At 41.1% G+C, this 16263-nt stretch overlaps 1 protein-coding gene across 1 annotated transcript in view; it reads left to right on the top strand.

The window, feature by feature from the left end:
* Nucleotides 1-16263, top strand: part of LOC124254221 (unconventional myosin-XVIIIa-like) — a 149243-nt gene that overhangs the window by 74404 nt on the left and 58576 nt on the right. Inside the window, 13 exon segments of the mRNA XM_046688108.1 lie at nt 2605-2799; nt 3192-3368; nt 5594-5804; nt 6688-6830; nt 7565-7665; nt 8591-8651; nt 10216-10360; nt 10967-11108; nt 11593-11724; nt 12379-12571; nt 13651-13737; nt 14021-14165; nt 14687-14846. Coding sequence (XP_046544064.1) covers nt 2605-2799; nt 3192-3368; nt 5594-5804; nt 6688-6830; nt 7565-7665; nt 8591-8651; nt 10216-10360; nt 10967-11108; nt 11593-11724; nt 12379-12571; nt 13651-13737; nt 14021-14165; nt 14687-14846 — 1892 coding nt within the window.

Raw genomic sequence — 16263 nt, 5'->3', positions numbered from 1 at the left:
TTGTGTATGTTTGTGTCTGTTTTGTGTCAGTGTTTGGGGTATTTTTTTAAAAAAGATTTCATGTATGTATAGCTCCTTGTCTATTAACGAAGAGTGTGTTTGTTTTGAGTAGTTTATGATATTCATATCTTGAAAATGTGACCAATGACGGTTTATATATTTGTCAACTTCTAGAATGCAAACTGGCACTTAAACTTTCAGCTTTGGTCGTTTTTAAATGTTATAACTATCATAAGGGCAAAGTGTAAATTTCAGGCTTTAAGCTTTGTTATTATATGCATGCTAATGATTTGGGTTAGGTTGCATTTCCAGTTTTGCTTTGTAGACATTTTATTGATGGGTTCCAATGTGAGGAGGAACAGTCAGTTTGATTTCGGTATTAGTGACTTCTGTATTGAGAAAATGTGGCTTTATGCTCTTTGCAATATTTCAAAAATCCTAATTCACCCTTGTTTCTCGGTTTCCTAGCACCATGCTCCAGTTCATGTGTTTCACTAAAGTGCTAAATGTCTTATACCTGCATCTCTTTGGGCTTCCTTCCCACATTAGGCACGGTGGGGTAGCCTAGTGGTTAAAGTGTTCGCTCGTCATGCCAAAGACCCAGGTTTGATTCCCCACATGGGTACAATGTGTGAAGCCCATTTCTGGTGTCTCTCGCCGTGATGTTGCTGGAATATTGCTAAAAGCGGCGTAAAACCAAACTCAGTCAGTCAGTCAGTCTTTGGGCTTCCTTCCCACATTAGGCGCAATCGGGTAGCCTAGTGGTTAAAGTGTTCGCTCGTCATGCCAAAGACCCAGGTTTGATTCCCCACATGGGTACAATGTGTTAAGCCCATTTCTGGTGTCCCCTGCCGTGACATTGTTGGAGTTTTGCAAAAAGTGGCGTAAAACTAAACTCACTCACTTATCACTGGTGATGTAACTGGAATACTATTTAAAGCAGATTTAAACCCAACTCACTCACTCACTCTCAGCTCATGCATTGCTTTACAGTGTCGGAATCATCTCTCATACTGTCCGTCATGCGACCATATTTCACTGTTGTGTTTCTCCCATTCCTCAATATAGGGGGAAAGAATTGATTTTCTACATTTGGTACTTGGCTCAGCCTCAATTCTCTATCTACTGTGTAGATGGGTGGTCTGTTTCATGGAAATGATTCTTGATGGGTCGTTAATTTGCTTCCGGGATGAAGGCTGATCTAGATCTTCCCAGGATGGCCTCCATGGTACATGCATTTACTTCTTGAAGTCTTCCTATGTTATTGCAGGTAACCTTCATTAATGTCACGACGACCTTGTGGTCAATTTGTCTGCTGGAAACGGTCATCCTTTACAAATGTTTAAACAGTGGTTTCTGTTTTTATAAGTTTCAGCTTGTGGTGTTTTATCTGTCATCTTCTGGTATATACATGAGACCATTTGGAGACAACCTTTTTGCCGATGGCTTTGATACATATTCATTTTGCATCCTGTTCGGGTTACTGTGACTTGGGCACCTGACCCAGCCTTAGTGCAAGGTTCAGTGAATACATGTATAACACTGGTGTCGGTTCACTCAAAGACAGCATGGGATATGGCAAATCATAGCTGAATAGGACATGCTTATTATTGAGTAAAATAGAATATTGAAAATCTTGATGTGAGCCAGCTCCCATGGGGATTCGGGCAGTGGGGTAGTGTAGTGGTTAAAGTGCTGCTCGTCGTCACCCGAAGGCCTGGGTTCAATTCCCCACATGGGTACAATGTGTGAAGCCCACATCTGGTGTCTCCCACAGTTATATTGCTGGAATATTGCTAAAAGTGGCCTAAAAATAAACTCACTATGATATTTAAAATAATATGTCCGCAATAGCAAAGAGCTTTTTTAAGTTATGACTGGTAGTTGGAATAATAGATACTGCTTAAACGTACTCACCCATGGAGATTCTGGGTAAGAATACAACATGCTTGTCAACTATCGTGATAAGAGGGAAGTGTGTATCCATAGTTCCCCCTGCTTGTCTTCTGGTCAGTCTGGGGAAATACTGGCTTTGGAACTTTATGAATGGTTGATGAATGATGTGTCAGGTTACGGTGGATGACACTGAGAGCCATGAAAAAGACGAAGAACTGTCTTGCCACAGTTGAATGTACTTTGCCACAGTTGAATGTACTTTGCCACAGTTGAATGTACTTTTCGTTGTGTTAGGAAGGTATGGTCCTGTTTTTCTGTTTGTTGATTACCTTCAATATCATGTGCTGCTGTGTGCTTGCTGTTAGAAATAATCACTCTAATTTGGTTATAATGGTGAACATCTGTTGAAAAAACGGTCTCCAGCAAAGCATGCATGTAGTATGAGATGACAAGGGGGAACTGGTGTTCAGGCTTCATGACGTGGTTCATGCATGTAGTATGAGATGACAAGGGGGATCTGGTGTTCAGGCTTCATGATGTGGTTCATGCATGTCATTGTATCACAATCACTACTGTTGTCAGTTTCCCATGATGTCAATCTCAGGATTGTCTGGTCCAGTCTATTATTTACAGCTGAAATATTGATGTGTGCTATGTTAAACAACAACTCTGTGCCCTGAGTTTTGACTCCGCTCTGTCTTGTTGCAGGCTAAGTCTGAGGATGAAGTCAACACTGAAAAGGCCTGGATGGATACAGAGAAGGTGTGGCTGGTCCACAAGGGCGGATTCGCAGCCTCGCACCTCCTCAAGGCAGATCCAGGGTCACTTCCTGAAGGCAAGGTCAAGGTCAAGGTTGAAAGTTCGGGAGATGTGTTGGAAGTGGATGAGGATGATGTTGAAAAGGTAAGTTAAAGGCTGAATGTGATCTCACACAGGTGACCCTGTGGTTTAAGTTAATACAACTTGCCGTGTTTGGATACAGTTGTGGTTCTAATCTCATCATCACTTGAAGTAACATTGTTTTTGTTTTTGGCTTCATAGGAAGTCTTGTTGATTTTCAATTTCAGTTGTAACAGTATTTCATCCACATTTTGTCATGAGAGCAGAGAAGGGGCGGTGGGGTAGCCTAGTGGTTCAAGTGCCGCTCGTCACGCTGAAAACCTGGGTTTGATTCCACACATGGGTATTCCCCGTCGTGACATTGTTTGAATTTTGCAAATAGCGGTGTAAAACCCAACTCACTCACTCACTCACTCTGATCAGAGAATAATTTGTGAAAATTCTGTTGGTTTCAGGCAAACCCCCCTCAGTTTGACCGAGCCGAAGACCTGGCATCACTTCGTTACCTGAACGAGTCAAGTGCCCTGCACACCTTGAGACAGAGATATGCTGGGAACCTCATCCACACCTACGGCGGCCCCTCCCTCATCCTCCTCAACCCCATGCAGCAGCTGCCTCTGTATTCAGACAAGGTAGGTCAGGACAACATCGGTGCCTTAGGCCAAATAAAAAAAAATGTCGTTCTGATTACAGCTCTTTTGAATTAGGGTAGGTAAGTAGGATTTTTTTTTTTACATTTCTTTTAGAGTACAAACCAATAACACAGTTATCAATGTTTAATCGTTTATTTAAACAAGATTGCAGCCATCATGTCGACTGAAAAAACCCCAATGGTATCTGAATGTTTATTTTATTCATACTGCTTAAAAAAACATAGGGTCGGCACCAGAATTCAAGGGTAATTGGAACCACAACATCTTCTTTTTAGGCCTTAGTGTCCAGAACTTAGTGTCTAACCAAGCTGGGTTAGAATTGATCTCCAGCGACGTGTTCTTGTATATGTTTTCTAATGCTACAACAGTGACCCTTTAGGATCACCCTGAATTTTGAACAGCTGTACAAGCCTCATCATTCAGATGGCTTACAGTGTAAAATGATGTATTCATATTTACAGACCGCCCGCCATATAGCGACTGCCATCTCTTAATAATTTTGTTCCAATCTCAGGTTTGTTGTTCATTTCCTTTCTGTTTGATTGACATTTTAGAAGTTGATGAATAATAAGAAAAGTATGCTACTTTATGGATGACAACTTCTTTAACATTGATGTTGCTGGAATAGCTGTAAAACCAAACTCAGCGGCAGGGGATATAGTATTAGGCTCCGCATCCGTCTGTCCGCATCCGTCCGTCTCGTCACAATTGGAATATCTTAAGAACCGTTCACTAGATTCTTTTCATAATTAGTACCTAGGTTCATCACAGTATACGAAAGGTCCAAGTCAGGTTTGGTGACCTTGACCTTAATTTCAAGGTCACAAGGGGACTTTAACGTTTTACCTGCATGTTAAGCTATCTCAAGAACCGTTAACTGGATTTTCTTCATATTCAATACAAAGCTTTATCTAGGGAAGGCGCAGGGCCCAGTCGATTTTGGTGACCTTCACATAATTTTCAAGGTCATGGCAACACTTTGAAGATTTCAGCATGTAAACCTGCATGTTAAGCTATCTCAAGAACCGTTCACTGGATTTTCTTCATATTCAATACAAAGCTTTATCTAGGGAAGGCGCAGGGCCCAGTCGATTTTGGTGACCTTCACATAATGTTCAAGGTCATGGCGACACTTTGATGATTTCAGCATGTAAACCTGCATGTTAAGCTATCTCAAGAACCATTCACTGGATTTTCTTCATGTTTGAAACCAATCTTTATCTAGGGAAGGCGCAGGGCCCAGTTGATGTTGGTGACCTTCACTTAATTTTCAAGGTCACAGAGACACTTTGAAGATTTCAGCATGTAAACCTGCATGTTAAGCTATCTCAAGAACCGTTCACTGGATTTTCTTCATATTCAATACAAAGCTTTATCTAGGGAAGGCGCAGGGCCCAGTCAATTTTGGTGACTTTTTCACTTAATTTTCAAGGTCACAGAGACACTTTGAAGATTTGAGCATGTTAACCTGAATTGTCAGCAAGATATTTCAAAAACAGTTCACTGGATCTTCTTCAAAGACTTTCAAGACTTCCCTTAAATGTTTTTCAAAAGCATTTTCTTTAGTACTATTATTGCATATTTCATACACTATGACATTCATGTCAAAGTCGGTCTTGAAAATATGTGTTTGAACACCTAAAGAGCAAGATATCAAGAGAGGTTGACTGGTCATGTTTTTGTTAACATTTAACTTAAACTTTCATTACTTTATAAGTTTGATTTGATAATTTGCGGTGGCGGATTATGTCACCTTAGTGACAATGCTTGTTATATTATGATGCGATGTTTCGATGTAGATTCTTTTGCCGTTGTCATTCATAAAGTATCATGTATTTCTTATCATTTCCTTTTGCTATTTATTGACATTCATAGTATATTTATTATGCATTCAGCAGGTTTATGATATTTAATTTCCCTCATGGGCATAATGTGTGAAGCCTGTTTCTAGTGTCCCCTGCTGTGATATTGCTGGAATATTGCTAAAATCGGCGTAAAAATAAACTCACTATGTTGTTTAAAATAATATGTTCGTAACAGCAAATGAGCTTTTTTTGACATTTCAGTTATACCCGGTAGTTGGAATAATAAATACTGCTTTCCTTTTTGTCAATCAAAGTTAATTATTTGGCAAGTGGCATGTTCATAAACTAATTATATTAAAAATACCTGACCTAACCGTATATATATTGTCCGTCATGCAGGTAGTTCAGATGTTCAAGGGTTGTAAACAAGAGGACATGCCACCCCACGTGTTCTCCATGGCCCAGATCGCCTACCGGGAGATGTTGAGTTCTCGGAGGGACCAGTCCATCATCACCATGGGCCGCAGTGGCAGCGGGAAGACTATCAATGCCAAACATATCCTTCATTACCTCACCCTGACAGCAGGCAGCATCTACAACATCCTCAATGGTGAGTTTAACACTCTGGGCCTAATGGTGAGTTCATATCTCAGTGCTTAATGGTGAGTTCAGATCTCAGGGCCTAATGGTGAATTCTGCACTCAGGGTCTAATGGTGAGTTAAGCACTCGGGGCCTAATGGTGAGTTATGTAGTCAGGGCCTACTGGTGAGTGGGCCTAATGGTGAGTTCAGTACTCTGGGCCTAATGGTGAGTTCAGATCAGTGCAGTGAGTTCAGATGGGCCTTGTGGTAAGTTCTGCACTCAGGAGCCTAACAGTGAGTTAAGTGCTCTGGGCCTAATGGTGAGTTCTGCACTCAGGGCCTAGTGGTGAGTTCTGCAGTACAGTGAGTTAAGCACTCGGGCCTAATGGTGAGTTAAGTGCTCTGGGCCTAATGGTGAGTTAAGCACTTAGGACCTAGTGGTGAGTTCAGCACTCAGAGATTAATGGTGACTTCAATACTGTGAGCCAAATGGTGAGTTTAACAATCGTGGCCTAATGGTGAGTTTAGCGCTCAGGACCTAATGGTTTAGAGTGTTGGCTGTTTTATTCTGCATAGCTTGGATATATTTCCTTTTCCTTTTCTTTCTTTACTAAAACAATCGATTTCAAGTATAAACACCTATTTATAATATTCATAAACGTTATAATCGCAGTTCTGTTTACTAAGCAACAAAGACATGTACTATGCTATCTATTTGCAGTGGACAAATTGAATGCTATTAAACTTTATGCTTGAGTTGAGGATGCAAGATTTCATTGAACATTTAACATTTGAATAAATACCGTCTGTTTGCAGTGGACAAGTTGAATGCTATTAAACTTTATGCTTGAGTTGAGGATGCAAGATTTCATTGAACATTTAACATTTGAATAAATACCGTCTGTTTGCAGTGGACAAGTTGACTGCCATCATGTCACTGATGGAGTCTTTCGGGAACAGTCGCACACTGCTCAACACTAACGCCAGCCGCTACACACAGATCACTACGCTCGACTTCGACCACTCCGGACAGATCAACTCTGCATCCATACAGGTAGGAGATATTGTCCAGTTGGTGGGACGGTCAAGCGCAATGTTAGTTCCTCTGATTGGACAATTCTCGTGGTCAGCTTACAACTCAGGGATATTTATCTTTTGGTTTCTCTCCAAATTCCTCGAGACAAGGAACACTGAAACTGAGGGACAGATTTAGCAGACAAAGTAGATTAATTGAAGTCTTGAATGTGCTATGACTGCTGATAGGCCCCAGCTAACTCTGATACTTTCAAAGGGGGTTAGGATTTGTACAGTCTCAGGTGCTCAGTTGTGTCCCTTTGGCAGGCCAGAATCCAAAGATCATGGGTTCGAATTTTAGAATTGTCCTGACTATTGATTTGTCAGTACCTTTGTCATAGTCATTTGTTTGCTTTTTCACTAATTAACTGTGATAAATATAAAATACTGTTGGAAGTGACATTAACACAACTCACCCGTGAAGGTCCGGGTTAGAATGTATCTTCAGTAACCCATGCTTGTCATAAGAGGCGACTAATGGGATCGGGTGGTCAGGCTCGCTGACTTGGTTTACACATGTCATCGGTTCCCAATTGAGCAGATCGATGCTCATGCTGTTGATCACTGGATTGTCTGGTCCAGACTCGATTATTTACAGATCGCCACCATATAGCTGGAATATTGCTGAGTGCGGCGTAAATCTAAACTCACTCACTCATTAACACAACTCACTAATCCATCCTTCATCTAAGTATTTATCATGTGTGTCTTCAGGTGCTGATGTTTGAGAAGAACCGAATTGTGCGTCGACCGGAGGGGGAGCCAACATTCCACGTGTTCTACTACATGTTGGCAGGGGTAGAGGCACAGCTGAGGTGGGTGCCCATTGTCATGTCTTAGATTGTCATCATTTGCATAGGGGGCGTCCTAGTGGTTGGGGAGAGCGGAAGGTCGCGGGTTCGATCCCCGACCGCGTCATACCAAAAGACGTTAAAATATGGTACTTGTTGGTCCCTGCCTGGCGCTCAGCATTACTAGGTACAACAAGGACTGGTCGGCTTGAGTCAGTATAATGTGTCTGAGTGGGGTATTCATGCTTCACTGCAGCATGGTATCTCATTGGGCTAGCACTATAAAACCAGCTTCAGTCTGGGCTAGTACAAGCAACCACACCTACACATGCACACGCATGCACGTCATCATATGAGCGAAATATTCTCAAGCACGACGTTAAACCAAATTTCACCTCACCTCACCTAGTGGTTGGGGCTTCCATTCCTCATCTTCCAAAAGTGTTCGAATATTACAAAAAGCAGTGTAAAAATTATCCTATTAAAATCAACACGAGTAAGCCTCTTATCACTTGTAAAGACAACAATAGATGTAAACATATGGGTTACCACTGGTCTTCAGCAACCCATGGCGCTCTGCATGAATGGGTACAACAAGGATTGGTCGGCTCGGAGTCAGTATAATGTGTCGAAGTGGGGTATTCATGCTTCACTGCGGCATGGTATCTCAGTGGGCTAGCACTATAAAACCAGCTTAAGTCTGGGCTAGTACAAGCAGCCGCACCTACACATACACACGCCGTCATATGCAACCTATTTCACCTATTTCACCTCTCCTCACCATATCATGGTGACATCACAATAAATACAGAATGTCGACACGCCGAGATTCACAAAATGTCAAGCCAGATAGTGTGCCCGGTGTCATGTGATTAGAACAGCTAGAGTCACATGGGGTTTTGCTGATCGGAATAGGAACTATTACCCATCGTAATTATTCTCTTTACAGGAATGAACTTCAGCTTCAGGTGCTGAATGAACACAACCTATTCATGACTCCACTTCAGAAGGTAAGGAGTGATGATTAAGAGACCGTGACTACCACACTCTGGCACAGAGATGACTTAACATAACATCACTGCCACAGGCTAATTTGCATATCACGTGACCGGACTTTTCTTTTGTTTGTAATCAAACGCGCATATTCATAATAAGAAGAGACTGGACTCACGAGGGCTTCTCGGCGCTCTCTTCATAATGTTTTACATTGTTACATATATATTCTTCCACAACTGCGACAGTTAGGTCTATGACAGTACACATTTAGATATCAAACTGGCTGCATCGTTTGCTCTCCGTTGGCTTCGATGACAGCACGTGGAGCCTTACAACCTATGTAAACAAAGGATCGCTACGCAAATCAAAATAGTGTTACATGTTTTGGGATATTTTCTCAGTGAAACTAAACCATTCTATCAAACATGTTTAGTTAGATGTGTAGACTTGTCAAAAATAAAAGAGTAAAAGAAATCTGTACATTATATTGAATGGACATTGCAAGATGTGACGAATCGTCACATTTTTCTGGCCTGTGGCAGAGGTACTATGCTGGCTTGCCGCATGGAACTCTGGGTAGGAGAGACTACACTAAGTGTGGATTTAGGGAACTAATGATTGTCTGATTTGACAGGATTTTCGTAAATTTCCAGGCATGAATTCTGAATGTCTTTGTTGCCCAGATTACTAGATTTTGTTGCTTACAACCAGTCGGTGTTTAATTCCCTTGAATGGTTATGAGGCTTTTGAAATTGTATTGTGCAATCTTAGTTATCAAATTGGTTTTGGAAAGGGCTGTACTTATAAGAGGGTTTTGGGATAGCCTAGTGGTTAAAGCGTTTGCTCATCACACCGAAGATCCGGGTTTGATTCCCATTTCTGGTGTCCCCAGCTGTGATATTGCTGGAATATTGCTAAAAGCGGTGTAAAACCCAACTCACTCACTCACTGTAATATCAATCACTGGTTTGACTGGTTCAGTATCAATTATTTAAATTCTCAGATTATTATCAGGAAGACTGCATCAGCTTTCTATTACTGTAGACTGTTTCCTCATTTTCTTCGCATGCCGAAGATCCGGGTTAGATTCCCAACCTGGGTACAATGTGTGAAGCCCATTTCTGGTGTCCCCAGCTGTGACATTGCCAGAATATTGCAAAAGTGGCATAAAACCATACTCGATCACTCATTCATAAATATATACACTAACTTATATAGTTTATATATTGTGTTGGGTAATTGACCATCCTGATCCATTAAGCAGTTCGTATTTTCTTGTATTTATTTCTTGAATCAAGCTTGTTAATACTGTTTGAGGTGACATCTTGTTTACCTGGTGGAGATTCCAGGTTAGAATAGGTCCTCCGCATCCTCTACTGGTCATATGTGGTGACTGAACTGATGGTATATTTAGACTAGGCTTTGTTTTGTCACCATACCTCAGCCCTGAAAATCAGGCACCTTGTGAACAAGTATGTCTGCAGTAAAAGCAATCAAACTTCTAAATGCCCATAAAATCAATTGTCTGGACTAATCTCATGTAGGTATTTCTTCAGTTTTTGTTGTTTTTGTCTACAGCCTGACGACCGACAGAAGGCCAGCCTTCAGTGGGGGAAGGTCATCAACGCCCTCAAGGCCATCGGGGTCAGCGACGAGGAATCCAAGGCCATCTTCTCCGTGCTGGCAGCCATTTTCCATCTGGGAGTGGCAGGAGCAACAAAAGGTGAGAGAAACGGCACAGATTCTTGACACAGTGATGATTAGCGTTTCACAACGGCATAGGCTAGTATGCATATCACGTGACCCAACTTTTGTAGTGATCGTAAACATACAACCTCATTATTAATCTGTGTAGTCTGGACCGGAAGTCTTTCTGTGAGATTTACGTATTGCTTTGTGTATTCATTTACAACTATATTAGAGTGGAGTGTCTTTACGACTCAAATTGACACCACTGACAGGTATCTATAGGATTTCGCGTCTGCACCTGGAACCATACAATGATTGTAGATAAAGATTAATTTTTTATTATTTTTTCTCTGAAGAAGTTAACATTATTTTATGTTTATCAAAATGAGGAAACTTTTTAAAAATGAAATAGAGGAAAATGAATACCGTTTGTTGAAAGTAATGAGTAAGATGAGATGAATACTTGATTCAAATTGGTCAGCCAGAAGTCTACTGTCTGTGTATTTGTCTATCAAAAGGGCATCGTGATTTGGGCACCTATCCATTCAACTTTTACTGTCATTAAAATATGTTTAGAAGATGTTTTGTTTTACCAAATTCCCCAAAGAGAAACTAATCCGAAACATATTCCCCATTGCAGGAAGCAACAACAAGAGTCAGTTCAACAAGCCAGCAGCTGCTCAGAAGGCAGCGTCTCTGCTGGGCACCACGGTGGAGGAACTGGCCAGATCCATCTTCACCATGTCTGGTACCTCCACACTCACACGCAGCACCTCCATGAGGTAAGGGCAGACAACTCTCACATTCATCATTGGAAGTAATGCATTGTTTCAATTGTTCTTTGTAATGTTGTGGGCAGACAAAAGGTTTACTTATCTTTATAATTCAGCATGTACATCCTCCAATTAAATATGTTTATTTGTTGAAAATATTCACTGATTTAGGTGTCTGACAATTGCGTGTTTTACGGAGTCTTACAGATAGGACTCAGTAAGTTATTTTCGTGAAGGCAAATCATATTCATATCTTCTCATTTCCAAAATTTGTTGTTTCATTTATGCTACATCTATGAATAGATCCGCATTATTGTATATTTGTATTATTCCCATTTGAACAGAATCTGAGATAGGGGAGACAACTGCCCCTTGCCACCTTGCAAAATATGGTCACATTGAGTGTGCCTGTGGGCCGACTGTTTCTTCTTTTCCAAATATTTTATGTTCCTCTCTAAATCTGTCTGTTTATCAACTGTGTGTGGTGTTGCAGGGTTGGACCAGGGTCTGAGAAGTTAGGCAGTCTGAGTTCCGACTCTGGAGCTTCTCCTTTGGAACATCTGGAGGCCTTCGTTGTTGGACTATACTCAGATGTCTTCAATGCTGTTGTGTCTCTCATCAACAGGTAAGGGAAAGAATTGGCCTGTTTGTTGTTTTGTCTTTATTATATGTGTCTTTTTAGAAGCTCTAGTATCCATGAGCTACAAAGATCTACGAAGAGCCATGCTTCTCGTAAGAGGCGACAAACACGATATTGTGTGGTGTGGCAGCTGACTTGTTTAACTCATGTCATTGTAACCCACCCAGATAGCATTCGGACGTTGGTCCAACGTTGGCAATGTTAGCAAAACCATTGCCAACGTTGGGCCAACATCTGAATGCTATCTGGGCAATTGCATAGATTGATGCTCATGATGTTGATCACTGGATTGTCTGGTCAAGATTATTTACAGACCACCGCCATATAGCTGGAATATTGCTGAATGTGTCGTTAAACAACAAACAAACAAACAAACAAACTTTTCAACAAGAATGAGTGATGCTGGAGAACAGTTCTGTCCAAGCTAGACTAGGATATTAAACAACCATGAGCATCAAAGGAAACAGGAAGTAACATATAATGGGAAATGCAAAGAGAAGTGTAGACCACTAGTATATATGGCCAAATATGTAACTTTATTGTCCATATCACCACTCCACTGCAAAGCAATATCCATTTTAATAAGTGCATGAACCTGTGACCTTGTGAAGGAAACTGAACTCTCTCATGTGTTGCCAGATCTCTGTCTTCCAACGTACGGACACAGTTCTCCATCACGGTGCTGGATGCACCAGGATTCCAGAACCCCTCAACCTGTGGGAGGCAGAGTGGGGCGTCGTTCGAGGACCTCTGCAACAACTACACCCAAGAGAGACTGCAGCTGTTCTTCCACAACTTGTCCTTCACCCAGCAACAGGACAGATACGCTCAGGTATGAGAAAGTCAGTTTAGGAAGGTCATGGTCACTTGATAACCATAGCTAGTGGTATTCTGTTTGCAGTGCAACCGATGAATTGCATTCTAAACAAATAGGTAAATCGAATAAAGTAAAGTTAAGAATGAGAATCCTCATAATTTTACCTTGCCAATTGACATTCAAATCTCAGAATTTTATTCAACTTAGGGATAAAAGTTGTTTAACAAACAATCATAATTTCAAATCGCTATTATTGGTTTGTATTACAAAGGGTATGCACTTTAAATGAAACATCGAGAACAAGTAGGGTTGGTGTAAGTTAACACTCATCAACGCATCACATGCTCATGCATTTGTTTCACTGTTCCATCTACTGCGCCACTCTTGTAATTCAAACCAATGATAGCGATTTGAATCTGATCGCTTGTTAAACAACTTTATCCTAAGTTGAAAAGATTTCTGAGATTTAAATGTTCATTTGGCAAGTAAAAATTATGAGGATTCTCAATCTTAATTTCACTTTATTTGATTTACTTTTTGTTTAAAGTGAAAGGTCATGGTTTCACTGCAAACAGAGCTAGTGGTATGCTGTAATTTACCTGTGTAATATATAATACATACGCTTGATCTGAGGTTGAAGGTTGTGGGGTGTAACAAAGGATAGGATAGCTTGCTGCTTGCTGCTATTATCCAAAGAGATTTACACTGTTAACTTTCAAAAGGATGATTGTACTTACAGATACTATTTCCTTCACGCTAAGATCCTAAAAATATAGGTCGGGTGGGTAGCCTTGTGGTTAAAGCTCCGATCGTCACGGCGAAGGCCTAGCTTCCATATGTGGGGTACAATGTGTGAAGCCATTATTGGTGTCCCCTGCCTTGATATTGCTGAAATATTGCTAAGAACTCGCTCACTCACTGTCAACTTTCGAACTAATTACATTCAAACCTGAAAAAATTACTGGTGTTTTGTTTTAATAAATGTCTCCTTTATCAAATTTCTAAGTACTGATGGTGCTTATGTCTGTAATTACAGGAGATTTGTTATTTTGAATGTGATCATTATGTAAATGGTGCTGCTTTTATGATTTCAGGAAAACATTGACTGTGACTTTGAGTTTGTCACCAACAGCCCAGCAGCTCTCGTGTCCCTCATAGACAAGGCTCCACAACAGGGAACGGTGAGAACAGATAGGAAATTAACATGACTTTGGAAGCTTTTAGGAGTTATGTCCCTTGTTATGTATATTGGTATAGTTTGGCGAGACCCAAGTTCTGGTGAATTTGCAGTGTCACTCTTTGCTTTTGATAATTACAATATCAATGTGAGGAATTTGAAGATTCTGTGACATATAGTTCTTTTGGACCTCCGAGTTTGTGTTAACAGTTTTAGATCCATTTATCCATCTTTGGTGGTGGATTTATGTTGCAGTCTGCAGACTCTTTTTATTTCTGTGTTTCCAGGTACGCACTTCCACTCAAGACCTTCGGGATGCTGAGAAGAAAGGGTTGCTATGGATACTGGATGAGGAGGCCATCTTCCCTGGCGCCACGGAAGATAGCTTTATGGAACGTTTCTTCTCACAACATGGAGAGCAGCCAGTCAGACGTAAGTTTCATTTTTCCAAGCAGATCTGTTTCAGAATTGATCTGAAGACGCAGCTGCCAAAAACCTTGGTTATGGTTTTGAGTTCCAGATAGGCCTGGTTTTTGTATGTGCTGCAGTGAAACTGGGTGTTTACAGTACATGAAAACCCTAGGGTGCATCAAAGCCAATGTTCATAGTTTCAGTTCTCAGTCTTTTGAGGAATGGTTCCCATGCCATGATATTGCTGAGACCCGTGAAGGTCCGGGTTAGAATTGATCTTCAGTAACCCATGCTTGTCGTACGAGGTGATTAACGGGATCGAGTGGTCGGGCTCGCTGACTGGGTTGACACATGTGATCGTATCCCATTTGTGTAGATTGATGCTCATGCTGTTGATCACTGGTTCGTCTGGTCCATGCTCGATTATTTACAGACTGCCCCCATATAGCTGGAATATTGCTGAGTGTGGCGTTAAACAACAAACCAACCAATCCCATTGGCAGATATACACCCAAAGTACAATACAATGTTCATGGTTTCAGGTGACAGTCTGTTGAGGAAGGGTTCCCTTGGGCCGACATTCATCCTAAACCACTTTCAGGGCACCAACCCTGTACAGTACAACGCCAATGGCTGGCTCAAGGCTTGCAGAGACAGCCCCATCTCCAGGAACGCCACCGTCGTTCTACAGGACTCAAAGAAGTAAGGCTGGATATGAAACAACATATTCTGATTAATTAGTTTTGGTATATTTCAACATTTCATAATGTGTAATGTTTTCAGGGTCTGTATGTTTCTTTCTCATGTCTGTTTCAAATCCAAGATTTACCTTTAGTATGTTGTCCATAACACAATGCAAAACATGGAACTTGGTACGGAACTGAAACTAGTATTTGGCCTTAGCAGATATACACCCAAAGTACAATACAATGTTCATGGTTTCAGGTGACAGTCTGTTGAGGAAGGGTTCCCTTGGGCCGACATTCATCCTAAACCACTTTCAGGGCACCAACCCTGTACAGTACAACGCCAATGGCTGGCTCAAGGCTTGCAGAGACAGCCCCATCTCCAGGAACGCCACCGTCGTTCTACAGGACTCAAAGAAGTAAGGCTGGATATGAAACAACATATTCTGATTAATTAGTTTTGGTATATATCAACATTTCATAATGTGTAATGTTTTCAGGGTCTGTATGTTTCTTTCTCATGTCTGTTTCAAATCCAAGATTTACCTTTAGTATGTTGTCCATAACACAATGCAAAACATGGAACTTGGTACGGAACTGAAACTAGTATTTGGCCTTACCCTATAAGCAATTACCTGATAGATTTCTTCTTCGTAGAGGAGCGATGGGGTAGTCTAGTGGTTAAAGTCTTCCCTTGTCACGTGGAAGACCCAGGTTCAAGTCATTACATGGGTACAATGTGTGAAGTCCATTTTTGGTGTTTCTCTCTCTCTCTTCCCTCCTCCCCCAGTGATATTGCTGGAATATTGCTGCAGCGTAAAAACATACTCATTCACTCATCTTAAATAGAATCATATTTGATAATCATTAAAAACCTAGAAATATATGCAGATGTGTCTGTGTTGTAATCATTAGCTAAGCTCTGTTTCTACTGCATGTGTGTGGAGTCTGGGTCCAGAATGGACCCTTATAACTTTCCTGGATATATGAGGCAACTAAATGGCTTCGTGGTCAAACTCGGTGACTTTCTGATATCATGATATCATACGTACATGGTTTATTGTTCATATTATCAGTCACTAAGATCAGGTTAGAATCGGTCTTCAGTAACCCATGCTTGTTATAAAAGGTGACTGACGGGATCAGATGGTCAGGCTCGCTGACTTAGTTGACACATATCATCGTATCCCAATTGCTTAGATCAATGCTCATAATATTGATCACTGTTTTGTCTGATCCAGACTTGATTATTTACATACCACCGCCAAATAGCTTGAATATTGCTGAGTGTGGCGTTACACACCAACCAAACCAAGCCTAAATTGTTTGGTCTGGTATGTTGCTGAGTGTAGAGTTGAATAACAAACACATACCGGTACACTTAATGTTTGAAACGACATGTGAAGATCCGGGGTAGAATAGGTCTTCAGCAA

The sequence above is a fragment of the Haliotis rubra genome, unplaced genomic scaffold (assembly GCF_003918875.1).
Source record: "Haliotis rubra isolate DU_JTF1 unplaced genomic scaffold, ASM391887v1 Scf569, whole genome shotgun sequence".
Classification (NCBI taxonomy): domain Eukaryota; kingdom Metazoa; phylum Mollusca; class Gastropoda; order Lepetellida; family Haliotidae; genus Haliotis; species Haliotis rubra.
This window is presented reverse-complemented; position numbering and strand designations above follow the sequence as displayed.